The 12,782-nt window shown below is 39.2% G+C and overlaps 1 protein-coding gene across 2 annotated transcripts in view; it reads left to right on the forward strand.

Annotated features, from left to right (window-relative positions):
- Positions 1–5,534, forward strand: part of LOC110287824 (zinc finger protein 431-like) — a 12,329-nt gene extending 6,795 nt beyond the window's left edge. Inside the window, exons 2-5 of one of the 2 annotated variants that reach the window (XM_029473753.1) lie at positions 1,849–1,975; positions 2,184–2,244; positions 3,409–3,950; positions 4,035–5,534. In XM_029473753.1, coding sequence (XP_029329613.1) covers positions 1,942–1,975; positions 2,184–2,244; positions 3,409–3,950; positions 4,035–4,729 — 1,332 coding nt within the window. In that variant the 5' untranslated portion in view covers positions 1,849–1,941 and the 3' untranslated portion in view covers positions 4,730–5,534. Of the gene's footprint in view, positions 1–1,848; positions 1,976–2,183; positions 2,245–3,408 lie in introns of both variants that reach the window. The other variant, XM_021154344.2, reaches the window with a different exon arrangement.
- Positions 5,535–12,782: the final 7,248 nt, after the last annotated feature.

Raw genomic sequence — 12,782 nt, forward strand, 5'->3', positions numbered from 1 at the left:
CACTTCCCCAACTGAAGCTCCTTTCTTTGTGATAACTCCAGTCTGTGTCAAGTTGACTCACAAAATCAGCCAGTACAATGTGGTTGTCTTCTTTTAGGCTTGTTGAAAGATTATTTTCTTGCTTTTTCTAGAGCATAGTTTCTCTTCTTGTGTTGGAGTTTTCCCTTTATTATCCTTTGAAGGGCTGGATTTGTGGAACGATGTTGTGTAAATTTGTTTTTGTCATTGGATACCTTGGCTTCTCCATCTATGGTAATTGAGAGTTTTGCTGGGTATAGTAGCCTGGGCTGGCATTTGTGCTGTCTTATGGTCTGTATGAAATCTGCCCAGTATCTTCTGGCTTTCATAGTCTCTGGCAAGAAGTCAGGTGTAATTCTGATAGGTCTGCCTTCATATGTTACTTGACCTTTTTCCCTTACTGCTTTTACTATTCTTTCTTTGTTTAGTGCATTTGGTGTTTTGATTATTATGTGACAGGATGAATTTTTTTTCTGGTCCAATCTATTTGGTATTCTGTAGGCTTCTTGTATCTTCATGGGCATCTCTTTCTTTAGGTTGGCGAAGTTTTCTTCCATGATTTTGTTGAAGATATTTACTGGCCCTTTAAGTTGTAAATCTTTCTTCTCTAACCTATTTATCTAACCTATTTGGTCTTCTCATTGTGTCCTGGATTTCCTGGATGTTTTAGGTTAGGAGCTTTTTGCACTTCTCATTTTCTTTGATTGTTGTGTCAGTGTTTTCTATGGTATCTTCTGCACCTGAGATTCTCCCTTCTATCTCTTGTATTCTGTTTTTTATGGCTCCTGACTTCTTTTCTAGGTTTTCTTTTTCCAGAGTTTTCTCCCTTAGTGATTTTTTTTTTTATTGTTTCTATTTCCATTTTTTGATCCTGGATGGTTTTGTTCAATTCTTTTACCTGTTTGGATATGTTCTCCTGTATTTCTTTAAGGGAGTTATTAATGTCTTTATAGTCCTCCATCATCATCATGGGAAGTGACTTTAGATCTATATCTTGCTTTTCTGGTGTGATGGTATATCCAGAATTTGCTATGGTGGGAGAGTTGGATTCTGATAATAACAAGTAACCTTGGTATCTGGTGTTTCTGTTCTTATCCTTGCCTCCAGCCATCTGATTATCTCAAGTGTTCTCTGCCCTCAATATATCTGATTGGAGCCTGTCCTTCCTATAATCCCACTTGAGTCAGAACTTCTAAGAGTTCAGCTTTCTTTGTGATCCTGGGATTCTGGGATCTTGTGATGCTGAGATTCTAGGTGTGTAAGAGTTCTTGGCAGTCAAGCTTCCTCTGAGAACCTCAGATCCTGGTGTGACCAAGCTCCTGAGATCCTGGGATCCTAAAATCCTGGTTGTGCTATATCGACTGGAAGTGGTACCTCCTTTGGGGACCATGGGTCTATCCACTGAGTTCGAAACCAAGGGCTGGAATTCACGTCAATGAGATACACTTGTGTCTACTTCCTGAGTGTTGGGGTAGCATGAGAGAATACACCAGCATCCTCATCATTTTTGTAGTTAGCAATTGATCATACAATTTATCTGATGTGTAGTCAGTTCTGTTGATCTGTTTTCTTGTATATCTTTATTGGCTGTTAGCTGCCATTTCTCTTGCAACTCTTTATCCTATCAAAGGGGTGCAATAATGACATAGATGAACTTCGTTTGTTACTGAGTTTTCTTATAAAATTAATTTGGAATTACATAAGGACATTTGTTTCAGGAAATAATTGGAGGAAGCACCAGAATTATATGAATGTATTCTCAATGAAGTATACATTTACAGTATTGTCCATATTATGCTTTCTCATGTACACATGTATGGAATATTTCAGGGTGTTGTGACCTATGATGATGTACATGTGAACTTCACTCAGGAAGAGTGGGCTTTGCTGGATTCTTCTCAGAAGAATCTCTACAGAGATGTGATGCTGGAGACCTACAGGAATCTTGCTGCTATAGGTAAGACAGTGAATTCTTTTCACTTTGTAAAATATAGGGAGAAGTGTTTTTGTTTTTTTTAATTGGTGTTTCTTTTTGTAATCTCTGTTGAGAATGAGGAAGACCAAGGTGATTAAATCAAGCATGGTTCTAAGGTTCGCTGAAGATATAATTTACATTTTGCCTAATTTCCAATAATATAACATACGTTCTCTGGCATTATATTTAGGCTACAGTTGGGAAGACCATAATACTGAAGAGCATTTTCGAAGTTCTAGAAGACATGGAAGGTAATCTGCATGTGGAAACTCTTAAGAATGTCTCGGAACACATTTTAAGGTGTCCTGCAAATTTTAAAGAAAAGTAACAGGGTGGGGGGAAAAAAGCACTGCTTTAAGTTATGGATGATCACTAAATTCTCCCAAAACCATGTACACCAATGCCTGGTATCTAATTTGTGCTTGGGCAGCATTCCTCTACATGCAAAGACAAAGAAACAATGCCTTAACAGATCTCACCATTAGGACCACAGCCCAGTAGAGCTTATGCTGTAGAACTGCCAATCTGTTCAACCGACTACCACTCAGATATTGCAAAGGGTACACACATTGATTAGGTGATTAGCCTATGTCCAAAACCTTCTAAGAGGAAAATAGTCCAGAGTAAAGCTGAAATCACTCACATACTTGTAATAATGTAGCTAAGTTTAGTGATAGGGACAGCTTATTAGAGTCAAGGATGTGTAAAAGCCTTAATCCCTATACCACATGTATATAAGGATAAAAGGGCAAATTATTTGAATGCAATGTGGAACCTCTTCACTTACTGTTCTTCTTTTCATATTACTATCATATGTCACAATGGATACCAGCCATATTAATATAGAAATATTGAAAGTAGCAATGAACCTCTGTCTCAACCAGAACAGCAATTAGAAGATACATAGTAGTCCCCACTAGGAGTAGCCTCTTTGAATGTGCTACAAGTTTACAAATAATTCAGTTTCAAACTTTATTGGGGCCATGTACAAACTCACACTGCAGAATATCCTCTATGAGTACTAAATGTAGAAATACTTCTGTTTGCCTAGGATCACTTTGTAAATGTATTATGACTCACAGTATAGCAAAATCTATGAATACAATACGTGTGATAAAGTTCTGGGTTCTTCCATTCTCTTCAAATATTTAACAAGTCTCTTGCAGAAAAAAACGATGTTGTAAATGTGAGCCATTTAATCAATGCTCTTACATGACATGCATCTTCAAAGATGCATAGCAGCACAGTGTGAAGGTGAACACCATGAATGTAAAATACTTATAATACCTTAATATCAGATTGCTCTTTATAATTTGACAAATTTTAAAATTTTTAAAATTAATTCACAAAGATTAAAAGACTCATCAGTGTAATGAATGTGAGAAAGCTTTCACATGTACCAATTATCTTTGCAGGCACGAAAAAAGTCATATTGAAGAGAAGCCCTCTGAATTTACTCAATGTGGTAAAGTCTTTGCATATCAGAGCCATCCTCAAGGGCATAAACAAATTCATACTGCTGAGAAACCCTATGAATGTAAGCAATGTGGTAAATCCTTTGCATGTCAGAGTGGTCTCCAACAGCATAAAAGAACACATCATGGAGAGAAATCCTATGAATGTAACCAGTGTGATAAGGCCTTTGCTCTTCGCTGTCATCTTCGAAGGCATCAAAGAATTCATACTGTAGAGAAACCCTATAAATGTAATCAATGTGGAAAATTCTTTGCACAAAGCAATCATTTTGTACGACATAAAAGAACACATACTGGAGAGAAACCCTATGAATGTAATCAATGTGATAAAACCTTTGCATGTCAAACTAGTCTCCTGTATCATAAAAGAACACATTCTGGAGAGAAACTCTATGGCTGTAGTGAATGTGGCAAAGCCTTTGTACTTCAAAGTTATCTTCAGATACATAAAAGAACACATACTGGAGAGAAACCCTTTGAATGTGACCAGTGTGATAAGGCATTTGCACAAAACAGTCATCTCCTAACACATAAAAGAATACATACTGGAGAGAAACCCTTTGGATGTGACCAGTGTGATAAGGCATTTGCACAAAACAGTCAACTCCTAACACATAAGAGAACACATACTGGAGAGAAACCCTATGAATGTAAGCAATGTGGCAAAGCCTTCGCAAGTAATAGTAATCTCCAAGTGCATAAAAAAATGCACACTGGAGAGAAACCCTATGAATGTAAGCAGTGTGGTAAATCCTTTGGGTATCACAGTGGTCTGCAAAAGCATAAACGAACACATACTGGAGAGAAACCCTATGAATGTAATCAGTGTGATAAGGCATTTGCATGTCAAACTAGTCTCCTGAATCATAAACGAACACACAGTGATGAGAAGCCATATGAATGTAGTGAATGTGGTAAAGCCTTTGTACTTCACCGTTATCTTCAAATACATAAAAGGACACATACTAGAGAGAAACCCTTTCAATGTGACCAATGTGATAAAGCCTTTGCTCGAAACACTCTTCTCCTAAAACATAAAGGGATACATACTGGACAGAAAGCCTATGGATGCAAGCAATGTGGCAAAGCCTTTGCAAATCACAGTAATCTCCAAGTGCATAAAAGAACACATACTGGAGAGAAACCCTATGAATGTAAGCAGTGTGGTAAAGCCTTTGGGTGTCATAGTGGCCTGCAATATCATAAAAGAACACAACACATACAGGAGAGAAACCCTATGACTGTAATCAATGTGATATAGCCTTGGCATGTCAGACTTCTTCAGAGTACTAAAGAATCATTATTGTAGAGAAACTCTGTGAGTATATTTAATATGGTGAAGCCTTTGTACATTTCTATCATCTTCATCTTTACGTAAGAAATCCATACTGGAGTGAAACTATGAATGTACACTACATCAGATCAAGCCTTTTCACATTTCACAAGCCTTAGTCATCATGAAATAATGCATACTGGGGCAAAACTTGAATATATTTAATATGGTCAAACATTTGAACATTTCTGCCATCTTCATCATCATGAAAGTATTTCTCCCGGAGAGAAAGTCTATAACTATAATGGATTTGTGATATGTATAGCTGTCACACTAACATTCAGTTTCACAAGATTAGACAAACAAAATAAAAAGTGACAAGTGCCAACAACTATTCAAGCATTACAATGTGACGTGCCTCTTTCTTTTGTCTGCACTTTCCAACACAATAATCCTTGTTTATTTTGTTTGCACTTATATTCTTGGACAATGATATGAAATAGCTCATCCAGGTATAATGCTTTTTATTTTGAAAGATTTTGAGTAGATATTGAAGGTTGTTATATGTCTTGCAAATATATTTACAAAAGTGCTTTTTATGTTTCTGTAGAAAAACACTATGTCTAAAGCAGCTTATAAAAGAGGTTAACCTGGCTCAACCAAAATAGTCATAAGCAGCAGATGGAGGGAGGGAGATGGGACGGAATGGCGGCTTCAGGTGTGGAGAGAACAGGAGAGATGGCTAGATGGCCACAAATATGAATGGAAATCTGTGACTTATGGGAGAGAAGGAAGGGGAAATCTCCAGGTAAAGAAAAAAACACTGGGATAAGGGAGGCACCCAAGAATCAGTGGAGGTTACCCTAGATGTGAGTCATGAAATTGGGGGTATGGAACCTGGGGAGGCCATCTCCTGTAGCCAGGCAGGAACCCCAGTGGAGCAATAGAGACACCAACCCACCCTCAAAAGGTTCAACCCTAAAATCCTGTCTACAAGAAATGCAGGCAAAGGGGGTGGAGTAGAGACTTAAGGAATGTCCTGACAGCTAACTGAGGGGAGTTCTAGAGAGTTAAGGGAAGGCACACCACAATCTTGGGTTTCGCCATACATGGGATAAGCAAGCACATCATCAGTATTCATTGGTAACTTTTAAACATTTTAACATATATCCTTTGTTTCCTTCTTTTCATCTTTTCTATATTTCCTCCATCATTACCTGTTGCCATCTTTTACTTCCATTCTCTCTTCTTCCTTCTTTCTTCCTCTCCCTTCCTTCCTTCCTTTCTTCCTTTCTTTCTTTCTTTCTTTCTTTCTTTCTTTCTTTCTTTCTTTCTTTCTTTCTTTCTTTCCTTTTCTTCCTTTCTTTTTCTTTCTTTCCTGTCTTCCTTTACTTTTGGTTTGTACTGTAGCGAAGGATAACCTTGAATGTCTGATCTTCTCCTCACTGCCTGCTCTTAGGATGACAGGCATGTCCGATTTCTTTGTTTCTTGCCAGCTGTTTGCTCACAGCAACAACAAAATAAAGTAAATATACGCAGCTGTGCTGAGCTCTGCTCTTATTATACCTTCCAGGTTTATTGCAGTTCCTCAAGTGGTTGAAAGTAGGCACATACTTTAAAGCCTGGATCTTCTACATCTGGTTCTGCCCAGTTCTCTTCTGCTTCTAGTCAGGCAGCCACCTTCCTGGGTTTGTCCCTCCCAATATATCTCTTGTGTTAGGTTTGTTGTGTGATGTGACTTTGAAGCATTTCTTGGTTGTCTGTTGCCAGGTGTACTGCCTGGTTTTGTGTGTCAACGGGACACAAGCTGGAGTTATCACAAGAAAGGAGCCTCAGATGAGGAAATGCCTCCATGAGATCCAGCTGTAAGGCATTTCATCGATTAGTGATCAAGTGGGGAGGGCCCATTGTGGGTGGTGCATCCCTGGTTCTAGTAGTCTTGGGTTCTATAAGAGCAAGCCAGGCAAACCAGGTGAAGCAAGCCAATTAACATCCCTCCATGGTCTCTGCATCAGCTCCTGCTTCCTAACCTGTTTAGTTCTAGTTCATCACTTCCTTTGGTGATGAACAGCATCATGGAAGTGTAAGCCGAATAAACCCTTTCCTCCCCAACTTGCTTCTCAGTCATGATGTTTTGTGCAGGAATAGAAATCCTGACCAAGACATTGTTGGTACCAGCATAGTGAGGCATTCCTGTGACATCCTGACCATGTTTGGGGAAGGAGTGTAGAAGGACTTTGGAACTTTGCACTAGAAGAGCCATTGGGATGCTAAGAACTCTGTGGAATGTTCTGTAGGAGCTTGGAAGATAACGTTGAGAACAGTGCAGAAGATGGGGACCTGGCTTGTGAAATTCCTGAAGGAAGATTAAAGTCTCTTATGGATTGTTGCTATTTTGATTGTGAAGATTCTGTGGTTCTGGTTACCTGGGGCTGAAGAATTAGCTGTGATAAACAAGATACCAGAACTACTAAACTGAAAACTTTGCATTACTGGGACTATTGATGCTGGTTAGCTGAAGCTAAGAAATTAGTGGTGATTAGGAAGAGACCCGCATCAATGAGGTAAAAACTTCTGGAAAGTGTTTTCAGAGAGCACAAAGAGGCTGTGTTCCAGATATAGCCAAGGTTCTTCTACCTACTGCTGCAGCTGGACATGGTAATATGTAAGAATCACTCAGGTGGTAATAGGTTTTGAAGGGGTCATGAAGAGCAACTGAGACTCAGCACTGTGAGGCCATGGAAGGCCATTGGTGAAGGTGCAGCCTCGGTTGCAATTGATGGCCCAGAACTGAAGGGGTCATGCAAAGGAGTTGAATCTTGGAACCGTGAAGAGCTCCTATTAGAGGCTTTTGGTAAAGCCTAGTTGCAGCTGAAGACAACAGTGTTTTGGAGATGCCAATACCATGAGATGACCACCAAGAACAGCAGCAGCATTGGAGTACAAGCAGCTGGAACCTAAAAGACAAGGTGTGTGCTACAAAGGTCAGAACTGGAGAAGTGACCCAAGCCCTTGGAGGAGCCTAGAAGATTGTGAGTGGATCTCAGACATTGGATGGTTGGAGTTTGATTCTATTTTTTATTGTGACTGTGCCCTGATATTTTTTCCTCTTGAAGGAAGAAGGTATTTCAGTGGAGCCCACAGTTAAGAGACTTGGAATTTTTAAGACTCTGAATTTTAAAAGATATTGGATATTTTTAAGGGATTGTTCTTTTAATATGTAAAGACTGTAGGACTTTTAAAGTTATTTATATCTTGGGGATGAATAAGAAAGTAAAGGTTGAGGCTTAATAGTGATGTGTTTGTGTGTCCAGTTGACAAGGGATCACTTGTACTGGCTGATTTTGTGTGTCAATTTGACACAAGCTGGAGTTATCACAGAGAAAGGAGCTTCAGTTGGGGAAGTGGCTCCATGAGATCCAGCTGTGGGGCATTTTCTTAATTAGTGATGAAAAGGGGAGGGCCCCTTGTGGGTGGTACCATCTCTGGGCTGGTAATATTGGGTTCTATAAGAAAGCAAGCTGAGAAAGCCAGAGGAAGCAGGCCAATAAGTAACACCACTCCATAGCCGCTGCATCACCTCTTGCTTCCTGACCTGCTTAGTTCTAGTCCTGACTTCCTTTGGTGATGAAAAGCAACATGGAGCTGGGTGTGGTAGTGCATGCCTTTGATCCCAGCACTTGGGAGGCAGAGGCAGGCGAATTTCTGAGTTCAACGCCAGCCTGGTCTACAAAGTGAGTTCCAGGACAGCCAGGGCTACACAGAGAAACCCTGTCTCAAAAAAACCAAAAAAAGAAAAAAGAAAAAAAGAAAAGCAACATGGAAGTATAAGTTGAATAAACCCTTTCTTCCCCAACTTCCTTCTCAGTCAAGATGTTCTGTGCAGGAATAGAAATCCTGACTAAGACACCACAATACTTTCAGGAGTAGATCTGTAACAGAGCAGAGCTGTTAATACCTTCACTGGGTAAACCTTCNCAGGCAGGAGCAGAGCTGTAACAGTTTCTCTGGAACTTTCCCCTTGCCACAACAGAGCTGTAACACTTTCTCTGGGAAACCATNCTCATGCAGAGCAGAGATGTTTCAGTTGTATTGGGGAAACTTTCCTTGCAGTTGAGCAGAACTTGTAAAGGGGAAATTGTTCCCTTCAGAGCTGCAATACTTACATGTGTATGTCCTGTCTTTATGAGAGCTTGCATATATTCTGTTGTTCTTGTATTTCAGTATGAAGATTTTTAGAATTGTATCTATGTGTTTTNTTAGTATTTTTGTGAACACTGTGGTATCCAAAATTTCTCAATTCTGAGAACTGTACCTTCATTGACATGCCAAATTTATCCTCGCCTCCATGTCTGGCCATTTAGGTACTGACACTGACACCATCCTGCTGCTAAGCTAACCTTTCTTAAATTTCCTTTCTCCTTCCTTTATNCCCACCAAAGAATTTCTTTGTGCCTCTTAGTACATGCCATTACATCAGCAGTGTTTCCTTCATCTGTTTAAAATAACTTATAGTTGACTTAAAGANTCATGCAATTCACAGAAACTGATAACTCCTATTTCATTTCAATCAGAAATTTACTTACTTTCTATCTGTACAAATGCATTTGCATAAAAATGGCATATATCCTATTGATAAGCATGTAAATACCTGGAAGTCAAGTAATATGGAATAGAAATCATTTGTAAAAGTCACATAACTGTTTTAGAATTCCAGTATTATGTTTAACATTCACAGTTGGCATTTGAATAACTTCTCTGAATGTGTTCTAATCACATACAAGATGGTAATATAGAAATGGGCATATTTTACCTTACAATTAGTGGGTCTTTTACAATTAGGGATATCATGTCAAATTTAAATAAAGTGATCAAATTTTATTTTGTTTATAAAATGTGTACCGCAAATTTTAAAAGTACAACTAGAGAATGGAAGTTTTTTATATATTCTGATGTGATTGCTAAAGTATGGGAACAATAAAAATTGTATATACATTTAATTAGATGATTTGATCGAAGGTTGAGCAGGCACAGTCACCTGCCACCATGCCCAGTGATCTGAGTTCAATCTCTGCNATCCACTTAATGGAAGGAAAGAAGTAATTTCTACAAATTGTCCTCTGACNTCTACATGCTAACTGTGACTTTCAGAAACCCAATAATAATATACATTGTGATGTTTTGAATATGCTTGGGCCAGGGAGTGACACTATTTGGAGGTGTGACCTACTTTGAGTAGGTGTGTCACTGTGTGTGTTGCCTTTATATCCTCTTCCTAGCTGCCTGGAAGCCAGTCTTTTCCTAGTGGCCTTCAGATGAAGTTGTAGAACTCTCAGCTCATCCTGCACCATGCTGCCCGAACACTGACATGCTCTGCCTTGACGATAACATACTGAACCTCTGAACCTGTAAGCCAGCCCCAATTAAATATTCTTTGCATAATAGTTGCCTTGGTCATGGCATCTGTTCACAGCAATAAAATCCTAACTAAGACACATATACACACATAAAGAATAAAAACATTAAAAATTAATTACAACAGCCATTTTTGTTGCTTAGTTAAATCCCTGTGGTCTTTTTCTGATCCAATCAATTTATTCACAAGGAACAATACAAATTATTGTATATAATTCAGAAGCAAAGTGAATATCAAATGAGACCATCCAATCCCCTAGTACCAAATAGGCATATGTAGATAACTACCTTAAATAAAAAGAACTAGTTGATTCTCTCCTGGCAGCTACATAGAGAAGTATGGTACCAACTTTGTTCAGCAAAAAGTTACACCAGTGGTCCCCATATTTGGGCCCTCAGAAGAACTCACTGTGCCATGCTGCCATGTCCTTTGCAGAAGACTAAAGAAATATAGGAGTAGAAAAAGACCAAGCTCCTGAAGATGTTGAGATACCACCTGGCTCCCATGTTGGGGGATTTTCCTACATGGCAGCAAGAGTGGTGTTTTTGCTAGCATGATATAGGAGACCCAGAAGCCTAGTAATACCTGGGTTGCGACTGATTACAGGGGAATGTTGATGGGGGCTTCTGAAGCAAGGACAGCTGCCAAAGTCCAGCCTCCGGGTCGAGGAGGCTCCTGAAAAAGGCTGGAAGGGGAGCAGCAGTAACTGAGTAAGGACTCAGAGTCAATAGTGGATGCAAGCTGGTACTCTCTAACTGAGTAAGGACGTAGAGTCAATAGTGGATGCAAGCTGGTACTCTTATCTGTTCTTGAGACTTCTCATCATTCTTCCTTCTTCTTTCTGACCAGAGAGCCTGAACCCAGTCTTTTACTAAATAAAATTACATGCACAAGGCTTTGTTCATTGTTAATAATTTTTTAAAAATCTAAAATGTACATAAATTATATGAGTCCAGGATCAATAGTCCCCACTTCCTTAGAGCAGAAACTAATCAAAAAGCAAAAGCACGTTTCCTCATAGATTTTACCCAGCCTGTTCTTTACAGGTAGCTGGGCATAGCGCTCATGGTTTCCTGGTACAAAAAAAATCAGCTGTCTTTAGTAACTATTTTCATGTAAAAACAGAAAGATGGCAGACTAATAAATTAAAATAATTCCTAACAAACGTTTACAATTTATGAAAAAGTTAGTTAGCTCTCTGTACTATCACTCCAGGCATTATCATCTCCAATTCTTCAAGTAGCCAAGACAACAAAGCATTAACTTTTTATATGCTTCTCCATCATCTTTCAATTCTCTAATCTTTATTTCCTCAACCTAGCAATTCTATAGCCTCCTGTACTCTCCTTCTAATACTACTTGTTTTTAGATTGTCTCTCTTCTATAAAATAAACCCATGTACCATTCACTTGTATTTTAATGATTCCTTTTTTTTTTTAAACCCATGTACCATTCACTTGTATTTTAATGATTCCTTTTTTTTTTTTTTCTCTCCATGCCTTTACTTCTTGAGACCACTTTAACTCATGTCCCAAGTTCATCCTGGCTAATTAATGTGGCAGTCATTGGACCAGAGGGTACATGCATCTCCTCATGATTCCATGTTCTTCATCCTCCACAGCCTCATGACCACCTCCATTTCTCGTTCTAAAGAACTTCATCTGTTTCTTTTATTATAGGGTGGTTAGCTCTGAGTAATGGGGTAATTGTATTCCCATAAAGAAGCATTGAAAATAAATGAGTAAGGACATCAAATTAGCTTCAGCCCAACAACAACCATCAGCACACATGGGGATCAATGGCCTGGTGATGCTCCAGGGGCAGGAACTGTGTCACACTTCCCCTTATGCAGCCATGCTGGCCCAGGTAGACAACTGATGATGCAAGGGTATGTTCTTCCAGAAACACAAGATATGGAATTTCTTAGGCAAAGCATTATCACAACATCTGTGAAATGTTCACTTTGGCAAGCCATTTTGAAAGAAAATGGCGCCCAGAGTGTATTGCCACATTGGTGATCAGTATAAACCACACAGATTTGCATATTCCAGTAAACTTGATGACCCTGTTAGCCCCCAGCTGATTTGACTGAGAGAGGTGTCATTTTTTTTTTTTTTTTTTTTTTTTTTTTTTTTTTTTTGGTTTTTCGAGACAGGGTTTCTCTGTGTAGCCCTGGTTGTCCTGGAGCTCACTCTGTAGACCAGGCTAGCCTCGAACTCGAGAGGTGTCATTTTACCTGCCAAGTAGAAAGAGGGGATTAAAGTCAGGAACACTACAGAGCACAACACAGGGCTTTTGTCTCTCTCAGGTGCTGTGGGTCACGGCTGAAGGAAAAGGGAGAGTGAAAACCTGACTGTACCACACTCTACATGGGTTACAGTGGCAGTCACAGCAGGAAGAATGAGTAGGTAACAGAAAGGCTGTCTATCTGACTATACACAGACACCATAGACCCTGAAACATGCAGAGGCCAAAATAAAGCCAAACTTTCATCTTTCATCTTTCATGTACAAGGGCAAGCCTCTGGTTTCTGTTATTCTCTGATGACTCATGTCAATTACCATTTGTATTGCTGGAAATGACAGAATGCCATTCTTAATGTTGGGATATACTTCACTGTATAAA

Source organism: Mus caroli, unplaced genomic scaffold (assembly GCF_900094665.2).
Source record: "Mus caroli unplaced genomic scaffold, CAROLI_EIJ_v1.1 scaffold_16453_1, whole genome shotgun sequence".
In the NCBI taxonomy this organism is placed as follows: Eukaryota; Metazoa; Chordata; class Mammalia; order Rodentia; family Muridae; genus Mus; species Mus caroli.